Source organism: Amphiprion ocellaris, chromosome 8 (assembly GCF_022539595.1).
Source record: "Amphiprion ocellaris isolate individual 3 ecotype Okinawa chromosome 8, ASM2253959v1, whole genome shotgun sequence".
NCBI lineage: Eukaryota > Metazoa > Chordata > Actinopteri > Pomacentridae > Amphiprion > Amphiprion ocellaris.
This window is the reverse complement of record NC_072773.1, coordinates 34,360,979-34,376,553: the sequence shown is the minus strand read 5'-3', so window position 1 is coordinate 34,376,553 and position 15,575 is coordinate 34,360,979. Positions and strand designations below refer to the sequence as shown.

General features: G+C 40.1%; 1 protein-coding gene across 1 annotated transcript in view; it reads left to right on the top strand.

Moving 5' to 3' along the window:
- Positions 1 to 15,575, top strand: part of cntn3a.2 (contactin 3a, tandem duplicate 2) — a 42,009-nt gene that overhangs the window by 8,128 nt on the left and 18,306 nt on the right. The window contains exons 4-14 of the mRNA XM_023266954.3: positions 551 to 726; positions 2,505 to 2,600; positions 2,780 to 2,983; positions 3,830 to 3,932; positions 4,294 to 4,478; positions 6,273 to 6,409; positions 7,556 to 7,685; positions 8,170 to 8,320; positions 12,466 to 12,593; positions 13,846 to 14,015; positions 15,275 to 15,392. Coding sequence (XP_023122722.1) covers positions 551 to 726; positions 2,505 to 2,600; positions 2,780 to 2,983; positions 3,830 to 3,932; positions 4,294 to 4,478; positions 6,273 to 6,409; positions 7,556 to 7,685; positions 8,170 to 8,320; positions 12,466 to 12,593; positions 13,846 to 14,015; positions 15,275 to 15,392 — 1,598 coding nt within the window. The remainder of the gene's footprint in view (positions 1 to 550; positions 727 to 2,504; positions 2,601 to 2,779; positions 2,984 to 3,829; positions 3,933 to 4,293; positions 4,479 to 6,272; positions 6,410 to 7,555; positions 7,686 to 8,169; positions 8,321 to 12,465; positions 12,594 to 13,845; positions 14,016 to 15,274; positions 15,393 to 15,575) is intronic.

Below are 15,575 nucleotides of genomic sequence, written 5' to 3'. Positions count from 1 at the left end.
CTTTATAAGTTTATTTAAATTTTTGTTCATGACTGTATGTTTTACATGTTAAATCTGAAAACTTTCCAGTGTGTATTTTTCAGTGTTGATAGGCTATCACTTATGAAATCAGATAATATTGTTGGCAGGACTTTGTTCCAGACCACAGAGTCTGAGGTGGCTGCATCAGAGCCAGTGTAGCACATTTGTAAATTAATTTATTTCAGCCGTAATTGGTTTAAAAAAAACAATACCGATAATTGGAAAATTGCTAAATATCCCCTTGGCCCAGTTGATAATCAATTGACCACTCGAGGATACTTGTTTTTGTAGCTTTTTGGTCAGGAGATATGACAAGAAAGAAAGTTATCAGCAAAAACCACAACCACAGACACTTAGAATTCCTCGACATCAGCACAAATCGCATTTTACACAGTATATTATTCTTACTCCGAGTGAGTTAACACAGTGAGTTGTGTTCTCAGCTCACCTCCTGTCAGACCACCTTGGATGGTAGAAAGGAATGGACTGCACGTTTTGCCAGGGACTGATGGTGTCTTTGCCCTCACAGATGGTCATTGAATGGGACTCTCATAAATCTGGGCCTGGATCGTCGGCGGCGTCTGTCTGGGGGCAACCTCATTATAAGCAGTCTGGACCGCTACCAGGATGTAGGGATATACCAGTGTATGGCCTACAACACTGGAGGAGCTATCCTGAGCAGGAGAGCGAGTCTGCAGTTTGCCTGTAAGTTACAGCCACTTTTTTACTAAGAGGAGGGATGGAAGTGCAGACCGCAGTTCACTGCAAATAGCCGCCAAAATTGCAGACGCGTCCCAAACTAAAAGGGCGATATTTGCAGTATTTATCAGCGTGCTGCAACTTTTGTGTGAAGCTGCATTAAATGTTAAAGGAACATGGGAACCGTTTTAGTGGTGACTGGTCTTTCCTTATGGTCACACATGCAAACTAAGAATAACTAGTTCACTTTGTGTTGTTTACTGCAATCAGAGGCCGTTTCTGTTTCATTGGAGGTACTCTGGGGTAAAGTAGTCCAGCAAAAATGCACAAGGAGTGTTTGAAGAATGTCTTAATAAGGACTGAAGCCTGAAGTAAAAACCTGGAACATAATATGCCGGTGCTATTATACAAAGAGAGAAAGAGCAGTGCACATGAATGGAAGCTACAGCACAAACAAAAACCCTATATTAGAACTGCAGTGCCAAAAAATAATAAGATCGACAGTATATGAAGCGTCTTTCACTTCGCGTATCAGGTAGTGAAACGAGTGAGCATCTCAAATGAATAACCAAATGAATAGTTATTATTTATGTACTATTCATTAAGGCTTCCTTTCATGCAGATCACAAAAAAGCCGCTTTTCACACCTGCACTCGGTTGTGGTATCTGTCCATGCAGATATTTTTGGTGTTATTTGACAAGCTTTTAAGGTACACACCGCTGAGATCTGTGGTGCTCGAAAACATGAAGTAATGACATTTAAAAACCTCAGAAACAATGAAACTAAAATAATGACCTGGCTACACTGGATGATGTGCAAACCTTGCTGATAAGAGTTTGTACCTGTTTTGACCTTTAAATAAAAAATGTTTGCAGCAGTCTGTGGATTATACAAACTAACTGAGAGAGGACTGCATTGCAAATACTTCTCTTGATCCTGACCCTGAAAACAGCAACAAATGTACTAATAATCCTCCTAATGATCCTTTTTGGTTAGTTTTATCTCTTAGTATTACTTGAATGTGATGCTACAGTATTCGTCAGCATGCTGTATTTGAAAATATGCAAAAATGAAAGCCTTTATCAGAGCCAGAAACAATAAATGTCGTGACAGTTCATCAAAATCCCTTTATTATACACATCCTATTTCAAAATTCACCAAAAATAAACCATCTGCATTAGGTAGATTATGTAAAAAGCTAATAATTATGTGCTCCCTTGTGCAGCCAAGAAGCTATGAGTGACTCAGCTGCAGCCAACAGACACATGACAAAAATTCAGGGACTTTTTTTGCTGAACTGGCCTGAACTGTAGACCAGTATGGGAACAAATTAAAAATGCAAACTGTAAAATATCTATGATGTGTAAGCCCAGTGTGTTTTTTAGAGTACTGATAACAAGTTTGGGCCCTTGGAAAAATGATGCATGTGTTAATTTGATGTTTTTTAATGTATGTAAAACCAAAAAAAAAGAATGAAAGAAGCTGTAGTTTTTAAATATGTACTGGAGTTATAGCCTTTTCTTAACAGCCTGGTTGCCATGTCATAAAATGAATCTATCTAATACCTCTTTTATGTCCTGGGTTGAAATTTCTTCCCAAACTCTCATCTGTCTGCCCCCAGTCACTTCCGTTCTCTCTCTGAGGCGTTGTGTTGCAGAAGTGCACTTCTTATTACAGTTTACTTTATGGGTTTGTGTCAGTGTCTTCTGAAAGTTTTTCCTCAGCCTTCTTGATATGTGAGATCCTGCACTGATCTTTCTTTTCTGTTTTTTTCTCCCCCCAGACTTAGATCACTTCAAAGTTCACACCAGAAGCGCCGTGTCAGTCCGAGAAGGACAAGGAGTGGTGCTGCTCTGTGGAACGCCCACTTCCTCAGGAGGTAAACGCTCTGGTCGTAACCCCAGACGCTGCGCTTGCACAGAGTTCTAGGGAGGTGTTTTGACAAGATTAAAACCTAATCCTTCTGCCACCGATTAGCCTTTACATAATCACATTTAATTCCTTTAATCACATTTGATATCACACGGTCTCCAGGATGCGTCCTTGTTTGTCTTCCAGACCTCACTTATGCGTGGGTCTTCAACGAGTACCCGTACTTTGTGCAGCAAGACAATCGGCGTTTCGTCTCCCAGCAGACGGGAAACCTTTACATTGCCAAGGTGGAGCCCTCAGATGTGGGTAACTACACTTGTGCGGTGATGAACAGCATCACGAAGGGCAAGGTTCAGAGCTCACCTACATCTCTGATCCTCAGGACAGATGGTAAGATGCAGCTTATGCTGTGACAAGTGTGCCTTTCAGCCTTGTATAATGGATCTTTCATTTGAAGGTAGCTTTAATCATCAGGGTAGCGTCAGTGCTCTTTGTCCCGTTGTGCCTCGCTGTAGTTGAGTCACCGAGCGCTAATGCCTGTAAGTAAATAGTTGCTCCTCGATGTAGGCCAGCAGACAAAGCACCCAAATCTCTTCTTTGCTGACTTTGCTTTCTTATAATTCGCAGAGCCCTTTAAAAGCTTTCGCTGTGCTTTCACGTGAATTCTCAGGCCGTGCTCTGTTGTTGTATTCTCTGTTATGCTTTCATAAAAAGAGTGAATAAAAATTGCCTTTGAATTAAACATAAGTCATACATCACTGGACCATTACATTGAGTGTTCTGGTGGCTCAACCAGTTAGTTTCCACTCAGTGTACTGTACATGTAGCTGCATAAATTTAAATCTCATTGCATCACTTTCTGATCGTGATCTCGACTGTCTTCCCAGAATACTGATATAAACAATGAAACACCAGGGGTTGGGATCTGCCCACTCAAGCTTTGAAATAATAGATAAAAAGAGACAGTCGCTGAAAAAGCAGGATTTCACATATACTCTGTGTTTTCCACCAAGACGAGTTTTAAATTATTCCTTGCTGGTACTGCACCCCAGTGACTGTACACTTAAGTGATGCACTACTTTGAGTTTTACCCACGAGAGAATGTTTGCTCATGTGTCTTTTATTTCTCCTCTGTTAGTTTTACACTGCTGTTGTTTGGTCCATAATGCTAACCTTATTGCATGTAAGTCATGAATAATGGAAGACTGAGCAAGTTCTTGTGCTTGCTCTTCATAGGAGTGATGGGTGAATATGAGCCGAAAATAGAAGTTAATTTCCCAGACAATGTACCCGCTGCAAAAGGATCAACAGTTACGCTGGAGTGTTTCGCCCTTGGGAAGTAAGCTGGATTCCTTGAAGCATGTTTTCAATCTTCCGCACTCTTTCATTCCAGACAAGGAACTTCCGGATTTCTATAGTAAAGTCGCTGTTGCAATTACATTTCCTAGAGTGTGGCATCAAGCCATGATTGGTCTAAAAGGAATGTGAGACAGCTTTTTTTTTTTTTACTTGTTGTCGGATTGAGTAAAGTCTGAACCATTCATCCAGTGAGTTTGGCTTTAACACCCCATCAAACACTTTATTGCCGGATTGTTGCAGGCTCTTGCAACCTGAGCGACAAGCAGAGATTCTGAAGTCGAGTTTAAAGGAAGTTCGAATCGCAACATCCGCTCAGGTTTCCTTCCTCTCCTTTCTTCCAGCCCCGTCCCAGAAATCACCTGGAGGAGGGCGAACGGCGTTCCCTTCCCCAGCAAAGTCAAGATGAAGTACTCAAACGCCGTGCTGGAGATCCCCAGCTTCCAGCAGGACGACACCGGCGGATATGAATGTGTCGCTGAGAACAAGATGGGGAAGAACACAGCCACCGGTCGACTGGCTTTTTACGGTACTGTGGCTTCTTTTTCCAGAATCAGAAAGGTTTTACTGCCAAGTAGGTTTTCACATACAAGGAATATGACCTGGTGTTTTAGTGCATAACAGTAAACACTGATATGTAGATTCAAGTGTTGAGAATCAGTAGGAAGTGTTACAAGATAAAGAAAAAACAAGTGTTACAATTAAAATTAGCAACAAAAGCAGCACAAAACTGTTACTAGCAGTCAAATATTATGATCTATACAAAGAGCTAACTATACAAAGAGAATAATGCATTCTTTAAGCAATATTTTGCATTTTATTGAATGCTGCCATTATTCTCATGTGAAATCAAGATTTGGTTTTAATAGTACATTGTAAAAAAAATGCTAATCTGATAATTCTTCTCATTTTAACAGGCCTTTGTTAAGCACACAGCTGGAAAACAGACAAAAAACTTTCACAGATGAAAATCATTGCTGCTATATAGTCAGCCATATATATACATATATATATATATATATATATATATATATATATGTATATATATATTTTTTTTATTTATTTATTTATTTATTTATTTATTTATTTATTTATTTATTTATTTATTTATTTATTTATTTATTTATTTATTTATTTATTTATTTTTTCTGGTTAATAATCAGTGCATGTACAGTGACTTCTGTTTCCCTTGTTATACAAAACAAAACTAGTGGTAAAATTATTAAGATATAAAGAACTATATATATTACACATAAAAAATGCATTTTTTAAGTAATATTTTACACTTTCTTCAATACTGCAGTTATTTGTATTGGACTCCAACAACAGGTTTGTAGGGTTCAGTGTAAATCGTGCCTAATTTGATTGTTTTTCTAATTTTAACAGCTCATTTTTATACACACAGCAGCAGAAAACCTTTTTCCCAGATGATAATTATTGTTGCTTATAATTTTACTGCAGTTATTGCATTTTGGGGTTCTTGGTTTTGGTTCAACATCACAAAACTGAATTTATTAACCTCTAAAGAACTATATATATTGAGTTTCATCAAAAAAGGTATTTTTCAAGCAATATTTAGATTTTTTTGTAATGCTACCACTGTTTGTGTGGGACTTGGTACAGTGTAAAAAGTTGTGAATCTGATTGTTGCTGCAATTTTAACAGGTCATTGTTACGTGCACAGCTGCAAAAAAAACACCAAAAAAAACCACTTGTGTTTAATTTTACTGCAGTTATTTCAATTTTGGCTTCTTGGTTTCGGTTCAAGTTGCTGCGTTTTCCTGTGAATTTGTGAAAGAGGGAAAAGTGACACTTGTGAAATTGAAACTGACAGTATGTACAGTGCCTGCAAAGTGAGCCGTGCTTATTATGTGCACAGCAGTCTAACCATGAAGTTTCCTGGAAAACTGTAAATATGTAAGAGATGCAGGGAGTTGTGTGGCGGATGGGAAACAGACGGGGGGGGGGGGGGTGTTTATTATACACAGAATTAAGGTGACAGGTCGGGGCGAACGGTGATGTCTTCGCCAGTCGTGAGAGCTTTTCGTTTTTTGGGGTTGTTTAATGTTGAGTTGCCACAGGCTCCTGACACATTTGACTGATGAAACCGATAGCCTACATTCACTCATCTCTCCTCTGGCCTCTTTAAGACAAGCCCATTCTGCGTTTTTATGATTCCCACTGATTTGAGCTGCCAATCTTCGTGTGTGTTCCTTTGAACTATTTCTGATGCAGCATGTTTAATGAGATAATGCCGCTTCCTTGGAATCTGCCCTCTGGTCCTTGTCAGATATTTCACCAGAGGATGTTTTTGTGTCCTCAGCCAAACCTCAGTGGATCCAGACCATGAAGGACACGGCCCTGGCCATAGAGGAGAGGCTTGACTGGGAGTGCCGAGCCAATGGCAGGCCCAAACCCTCCTACACGTGGCTGAAGAACGGCCAACAGCTCCTCTCAGAGGTAAATTGCCGCCTGTCGTCTGCCACCTACAAGTGTTTCATTTTAAAAGACTTAATCTTCAGCTTCGGCACATCCTTTCATTTTAGAGAGCCTGGCGTAAAACACATTGCTGTTTTCTCCAAGTGCAATTCAGAGTGAGATGAGAGGAGAGTGTAAACATCTTGCTGAGGTGTGCCAGTGATGAGACATGCATGTAACTGTCTCTTATTCTGCTTTACCTTGGCAGATTACACAGTCTTACAGAGTGGATCAGTGTAGTTCCCCAGAGATTGCTCCATTTCATCTGAATGGAGTCTGTGCTTGTTTTTCATTATTCATGGTGCATGTTTAAGCTCCCTCAGATTTAAGGACAATAGACTTAATCTACTGTGAAATATACTGTATATAGCAGCACACCTTACTTCAGACCACCAGAGAAATACACATAATCTTGAATATTTTGGAGCTTTAAACTTGGCTGAGTCTAGCACACTGCAGAGATTTATTTTCTTAGCACTACTTAATAATGCTCAGGGTGAGTTTTACCTGTTTTGAATTAGACTGCAAATATAACCAGTGTTTTACTGTTATTAAAAAGACTCTTTTTAAATGTCATGCATCTTTTTAATTTTTAGAATATCTTGCTGTTACATTAGTTTGAAAGCATTTTTTACCATGAAGGGTGCAACATTATGTCGTTACAGTTTCACATACGCAATAAAATACTGCAGACAACTGTAACGTATATGTTTAAATTAACATATTTAGTAATATGTAGCACCTCAAACATGCAGTTTGAGTATGCATGTTATACCAGGACACCTTTGTTTATGCACTCAGACACAAACCTTCCAAACCCACTTTTCACTCGAGGTGATTTTTTTTTTTTTTTGGAAACAGCCAGAAGCAGCAGCAGCCAACACGCTAAAGCAGGTTTACATGATGCTAAGAAAATGAGCAAGGCTATATTTGGATAACAAAAATGTGGCTTGTGTTCTCCCTGATTAATTATGTACAACATAATCCTGATTTGATCTACGCCCATTGACAGCGCCTCTAACCCGATCCAGTGTTTGCTGAGATTTGCCAGAGCTCGCTGCAGCAGAGCGAAAGCTACCTCTAAGTCTTAAACAATAATTGATTTTCTTTCATCCTTTTTCTTTACAGGACAGGATCCATGTGGAGGACGGAGTCCTGTCAGTGTCGGTGCTGACGCTAGCTGATGCTGGCATGTACCAGTGTGTGGCTGAGAATAAACACGGCGTCATATATTTTGCTGCTGAACTAATGGTTTTAGGTAGGATGGCATTTATCTTGCTCTTAAATCCTCAAATCATTGTTGCCAAAGAATCTTAAAGGTCATCTTACTGTCATTCTTAAAGGTTGCCTGGATTAGCGGATAATGGGGTCAGTGTGGATGGTTTTGTGGGGTCAAATACATTTAAATACATTTCTCCCTTCCTGATGTGCTTCACTTTGATGTTGTGATGAGGATGGCATGGTAGATACAGAATTCCCACACGGACAATAAACATGATCTTTTCCAGGAAACTCTATTAAAAGATAAATCATAAATCATTTTCACAATACAAAATGGACTCAAATTCATCAGTAATGCTTCAACTTTATGTCTGTCTGATGGCCGTTACAAATGTGTAAAATGTCTGTCTCCATTACTTTGCGATTTGATGAATTTCACAGATCAAACTGAATCTTGCTTCAAATGCCCTGTGAGATTTGCTGCAGTCTTGTACTAAAGCCAGTTTACTGTTTCCCATCAGCCTCTCCTCCAGACTTCACAGGGAACGTCCTCCGAGCTTTGCTCAAAGCCAAGGCAGGAACTACAGTGACTTTAGAATGTAAACCCCAGGCCTATCCCATCGCAAGCATCTTGTGGAAGAAAGGAAACCTGCCCATCCACACCAATGACAGGTAGCCACAGAACTGATCGTAATTGTCCTGAAACATTACACATAAACAAGTTAGTTTATTTTTTCTTGCATGAGCGATATCAGAATACGTGCATTATTTATCCCAGCTATGTTCGATCTAATCAATATTCTCCCCTCATACACACCCACTGTTCCGCCGCAAGACATCCATGATGGCATGGAAGAGAATGCAGAAATCGTTGTTTATCTCCTGATAAAATGAGTCTTTGTTCTTGGAAGTTGGATTGTAAACTGCTGTTTTCTGTTTGTGCTCTCCTATAGGATCACGCTCTCCCCAGATGGAACGCTGAGGCTTTAATTTTACTGCGGTTATTGCATTTTTGGGTTCTTGGTTTTGGTTTAAGCTGCTGCTTTTTCTGCACTGTGACTTTTGTTTCTTTTAGTATAACAACACAAATCTGAACAATATTTATTGAATTGCACAAAAAATGCATTCTTCAAGCAGTATTTTGAATTTTATTTAATGCTGCAATTATTTATATGTGACATCAAGAGTCGGTTTAAAGGATATAGTGTTAAAAGTTGCAAATCTGATTATTTTTCTAATTTTACAGGTCATTTTAATACACACAGCTGCAAATATATATATATATATATATATATATATATATTTTTTTTTTTTTTCAAGTTAATAATCAGTGCATGTACAGTGACTTCTGTTTCCCTTGCTATACAAAACAAAACTAGTGGTAAAATTATTAAGATATAAAGAACTATATATATTAAATTACACATAAAAAATGCATTTCTTAAGTAATATTTTACACTTTCTTCAATACTGCAGTTATTTGTATTGGACTCCAACAACAGGTTTGTAGGGTTCAGTGTAAATCGTGCCTAATTTGATTGTTTTTCTAATTTTAACAGCTCATTTTTATACACACAGCAGCAGAAAACCTTTTTCCCAGATGATAATTATTGTTGCTTATAATTTTACTGCAGTTATTGCATTTTGGGGTTCTTGGTTTTGGTTCAACATCACAAAACTGAATTTATTAACCTCTAAAGAACTATATATATTGAGTTTCATCAAAAAAGGTATTTTTCAAGCAATATTTAGATTTTTTTGTAATGCTACCACTGTTTGTGTGGGACTTGGTACAGTGTAAAAAGTTGTGAATCTGATTGTTGCTGCAATTTTAACAGGTCATTGTTACGTGCACAGCTGCAAAAAAAACACAAAAAAACCCCACGTGTTTAATTTTACTGCAGTTATTTCAATTTTGGCTTCTTGGTTTCGGTTCAAGTTGCTGCGTTTTCCTGTGAATTTGTGAAAGAGGGAAAAGTGACACTTGTGAAATTGAAACTGACAGTATGTACAGTGCCTGCAAAGTGAGCCGTGCTTATTATGTGCACAGCAGTCTAACCATGAAGTTTCCTGGAAAACTGTAAATATGTAAGAGATGCAGGGAGTTGTGTGGCGGATGGGAAACAGACGGGGGGGGGTGTTTATTATACACAGAATTAAGGTGACAGGTCGGGGCGAACGGTGATGTCTTCGCCAGTCGTGAGAGCTTTTCGTTTTTTGGGGTTGTTTAATGTTGAGTTGCCACAGGCTCCTGACACATTTGACTGATGAAACCGATAGCCTACATTCACTCATCTCTCCTCTGGCCTCTTTAAGACAAGCCCATTCTGCGTTTTTATGATTCCCACTGATTTGAGCTGCCAATCTTCGTGTGTGTTCCTTTGAACTATTTCTGATGCAGCATGTTTAATGAGATAATGCCGCTTCCTTGGAATCTGCCCTCTGGTCCTTGTCAGATATTTCACCAGAGGATGTTTTTGTGTCCTCAGCCAAACCTCAGTGGATCCAGACCATGAAGGACACGGCCCTGGCCATAGAGGAGAGGCTTGACTGGGAGTGCCGAGCCAATGGCAGGCCCAAACCCTCCTACACGTGGCTGAAGAACGGCCAACAGCTCCTCTCAGAGGTAAATTGCCGCCTGTCGTCTGCCACCTACAAGTGTTTCATTTTAAAAGACTTAATCTTCAGCTTCGGCACATCCTTTCATTTTAGAGAGCCTGGCGTAAAACACATTGCTGTTTTCTCCAAGTGCAATTCAGAGTGAGATGAGAGGAGAGTGTAAACATCTTGCTGAGGTGTGCCAGTGATGAGACATGCATGTAACTGTCTCTTATTCTGCTTTACCTTGGCAGATTACACAGTCTTACAGAGTGGATCAGTGTAGTTCCCCAGAGATTGCTCCATTTCATCTGAATGGAGTCTGTGCTTGTTTTTCATTATTCATGGTGCATGTTTAAGCTCCCTCAGATTTAAGGACAATAGACTTAATCTACTGTGAAATATACTGTATATAGCAGCACACCTTACTTCAGACCACCAGAGAAATACACATAATCTTGAATATTTTGGAGCTTTAAACTTGGCTGAGTCTAGCACACTGCAGAGATTTATTTTCTTAGCACTACTTAATAATGCTCAGGGTGAGTTTTACCTGTTTTGAATTAGACTGCAAATATAACCAGTGTTTTACTGTTATTAAAAAGACTCTTTTTAAATGTCATGCATCTTTTTAATTTTTAGAATATCTTGCTGTTACATTAGTTTGAAAGCATTTTTTACCATGAAGGGTGCAACATTATGTCGTTACAGTTTCACATACGCAATAAAATACTGCAGACAACTGTAACGTATATGTTTAAATTAACATATTTAGTAATATGTAGCACCTCAAACATGCAGTTTGAGTATGCATGTTATACCAGGACACCTTTGTTTATGCACTCAGACACAAACCTTCCAAACCCACTTTTCACTCGAGGTGATTTTTTTTTTTTTTGGAAACAGCCAGAAGCAGCAGCAGCCAACACGCTAAAGCAGGTTTACATGATGCTAAGAAAATGAGCAAGGCTATATTTGGATAACAAAAATGTGGCTTGTGTTCTCCCTGATTAATTATGTACAACATAATCCTGATTTGATCTACGCCCATTGACAGCGCCTCTAACCCGATCCAGTGTTTGCTGAGATTTGCCAGAGCTCGCTGCAGCAGAGCGAAAGCTACCTCTAAGTCTTAAACAATAATTGATTTTCTTTCATCCTTTTTCTTTACAGGACAGGATCCATGTGGAGGACGGAGTCCTGTCAGTGTCGGTGCTGACGCTAGCTGATGCTGGCATGTACCAGTGTGTGGCTGAGAATAAACACGGCGTCATATATTTTGCTGCTGAACTAATGGTTTTAGGTAGGATGGCATTTATCTTGCTCTTAAATCCTCAAATCATTGTTGCCAAAGAATCTTAAAGGTCATCTTACTGTCATTCTTAAAGGTTGCCTGGATTAGCGGATAATGGGGTCAGTGTGGATGGTTTTGTGGGGTCAAATACATTTAAATACATTTCTCCCTTCCTGATGTGCTTCACTTTGATGTTGTGATGAGGATGGCATGGTAGATACAGAATTCCCACACGGACAATAAACATGATCTTTTCCAGGAAACTCTATTAAAAGATAAATCATAAATCATTTTCACAATACAAAATGGACTCAAATTCATCAGTAATGCTTCAACTTTATGTCTGTCTGATGGCCGTTACAAATGTGTAAAATGTCTGTCTCCATTACTTTGCGATTTGATGAATTTCACAGATCAAACTGAATCTTGCTTCAAATGCCCTGTGAGATTTGCTGCAGTCTTGTACTAAAGCCAGTTTACTGTTTCCCATCAGCCTCTCCTCCAGACTTCACAGGGAACGTCCTCCGAGCTTTGCTCAAAGCCAAGGCAGGAACTACAGTGACTTTAGAATGTAAACCCCAGGCCTATCCCATCGCAAGCATCTTGTGGAAGAAAGGAAACCTGCCCATCCACACCAATGACAGGTAGCCACAGAACTGATCGTAATTGTCCTGAAACATTACACATAAACAAGTTAGTTTATTTTTTCTTGCATGAGCGATATCAGAATACGTGCATTATTTATCCCAGCTATGTTCGATCTAATCAATATTCTCCCCTCATACACACCCACTGTTCCGCCGCAAGACATCCATGATGGCATGGAAGAGAATGCAGAAATCGTTGTTTATCTCCTGATAAAATGAGTCTTTGTTCTTGGAAGTTGGATTGTAAACTGCTGTTTTCTGTTTGTGCTCTCCTATAGGATCACGCTCTCCCCAGATGGAACGCTGAGGCTTGCCAACGTGAGCAAGTCTGATGCGGGCAGCTATACATGCTTCGCTAGGAATAGATTTGGCATGTCAAGTACAACTGGAAGGCTCCTTGTTACCGGTAAGCTCTGTTGTTAAATAGCACACTGTTTGTGCACTCCACTTAGTAGGCAGAATTTATTGCTCAGTATAGATTAACGCAGGGAGGGAGCTACTGTACCGCAAGGACCCGGGTCAATAACTGGTGGGTAGAAAACACAAACAAACTCCAAGTTTTGCTCTGAGCAGTGTGTCAGAACTTTTTGGGGAGTCTCTGCATGAGGAGCTGGACATAAAGTTGTTGCATAATTAAATAACTACCACAGATGATGCAGCTTTTTTTCAGTGATTACCAAAAGCTTAAAAAAAACACCTCCTGTCTTTCAGTTTGATTCTATTGAGCTGTTTTGTCCGGATGCATTTTGCTGCGGCTGCAGTAATGCACTCGCGAGGTGTTTGACAAAAATACTCGATCATTGTTTTCCTCAAAGCAGTTGAAACAACCAGTTTACTGCAACAAATGAATGTGCCCTGAGTGGAGGCAATGAAAGCATTACTGAGGTGATGTTACAAATGCTGTTATTGTTGCGTTTCCAGTGAAGTTGAGTGTTCTCCGAGTTTCTTATTGGTTTTATTAATGTGCTGAATGATATTGTCTGCCGCTTTAACTGCCAAGGCCGCTTATTTTTTCAAATTACGGGACTATTTTCTACGGCTATAATGCAGTCGGTGACACGGGGCCGTGACCCAGACATTGATTATTACCAGCTTAAGAAGTGAGGGAACACTTTTTTACATGTGACTTTTTCATCACTTGACAGTAGGGTAAGAAGTAAGAGTGCAAATCCTCGTCCTTTGTGTTTCACCTTCTTCATTTGATTCCTGCAGATTCATTATCTTGACTTTTGAGGCACAGAAGGCTTAGTCAAAGGATTGCTGTAGTAGACTTTAAAGCAGTGCTTCTCATTTTTTGTACTGGATGCACAAAGCAGCCCATTACATGAAGCCATATCTGATCCACGTTCTATTATAATTGCCATCCGGATTTCAGAAGATTATGGGAGCTGTATCGTCCCGGAGTATTACGGCATTTTAGGAGTGACAAGCTGCGTGTTATCACACATTATTGGACTTGAGACTTTCATGAGACCTTCCTTTATGTAGAGGACAACACCACCGTGCTACAGAGCATGATCCTGTGTTCCAGCAAGTGTTGTTTCTATTTTAGAAAGTCTACAAAGGACTGCTCGTTTGCTTGGAATGAAATAACCCATGTCCCATATAAGATTGTCACCTTCTCCTCTGAAAATATGTCTTTTTTTTTCCTGGGGCAGATCCAACCAGAATCATCCAGGGGCCGGTGGACATGGAGATCATTGTGGGCGAGAGCATTGTGCTGCCCTGCCAGGTCGCCAGTGACCCCGTCCTTGATGTTTCGTTCTCCTGGGCCTTCAATGGGCAGCTCATTGCCAAAGGAGACGGTCACTTTGAGCTAGTGGGCGGGGTGAGTGACCCGCAGTCGTGCTTCTTCAGGACGTGTGAATGGGCAGTTGGCGCCTCTTCCCGTCTTGCTCCAGTCCGTCCCTTGCCGTTAGTTAAAAGGGACAGCTTGCGGTTTGACATCATGGTTCTCGGAGAGATTTACTGCTGCTAGTTTTTGCTGCAGTTGGTGTGATACCATCCTTTTTGCAATTCTAAAAGTCTCCTCGGAGGCATAATAAGCTGTGGGAATGTAAAAATCTTTGGAAGGAAGTGCTATTAGATCATTCATATCCTCGAAGCTTCCAGCTGTACTTTCTATTTTTTTTAGAAACGCGGCCATGGCCGTGTCAAAATACAATTCCTACATGAAAATCATCATGTAGGTAATGCGCTAGTTGCTCAGCCATTGTGACAGCTTGTCATCTTTTTTGAGTACACTTCTCCTACTCAAGCTCAGCCTTCTGAAGTAATCTATTTTTTAATACTTTGGCTGGTGCTGGAATTCTCTTCAAATTCTGCTTTGACATGGCCTGCTGCACAGCCCCTTGTAACAGGAAGGGGATACACATTATTAGAGGTGTCTTTTAAAGGAATCAAAGCATGGCAGGGATCCAAATGACAAAACACTTTCAGAACCCCCTCACACCCTTTGAGATTACCCCATTCTTCCTGTGTGTGTTTGACTGACAATGTTCTTATCTGAAAAGAGGCTCCTTCCCCAGAAATGCTAGAATGTCCCCAGTCCAAAGAGATTATCAACTCAACTTTGCTGCTTCAGGGAATTTAATTTCCATAATTAAACCACATTGGCTCCACTGCCACATTTTGCTGCCAATGCCAAGAGAACAATTTCACCACTAATTTACCATTTGTTGCTTACGGGTGTCCTCTCAGATGAGAACTTAGAGGGTCTTTTTTCTGTCTCCACTGGAGCGAAGACTGAGTGAGAAGTAGCAGCTTATTCGTGCAGTTTCTTGCAACAGGTCTTGAAGGTCACAGTGGTGACCTTTGAAACGAGCAAGTGAGGTAGCCGAGACCTTGTCAGACACAAAAAGTCCATTTAATGTGAACCCGGTTTTCTATAATCAGAAATTTTCTTGGAAATTTTGCAATTTTCCTCCTGCAAACTCCTTCGCTAAATTCCAACGGACGTCTATCTGAAAAAGGCTTTTGGGATCGCTATTTACTGCACCTTAGATATGCTTCACTGCATTCTTTAATAAGCTGTCACAAGGTCTGTTATCTTTCATGCTACATAAAGCTTTCTTTCCTCCTTGGTAGAGAACAGCAGGAGATCTGATGATCAGGAACATTCAGCTTTACCACGCTGGCAAATATATCTGCGTGGTGGACACGGATGTGGAGAGTCTGTCAGCCGTGGCTGTATTGATTGTGAAAGGTAAGAAAACCTCCTCTCTGCTCTGCAGTCACTAATTAAAATAGGGCTTACAGCCAGGATTGTTTAATGGGCTCCTCTTTTCAGAAAGGAGATATTAAAACTCGAGACTTTAACTGCGTCTGATGGATGTCGCCACAATAAAAGCATATCTGTAGCGCTCCCAAATAAAACCACGTTAGAGAC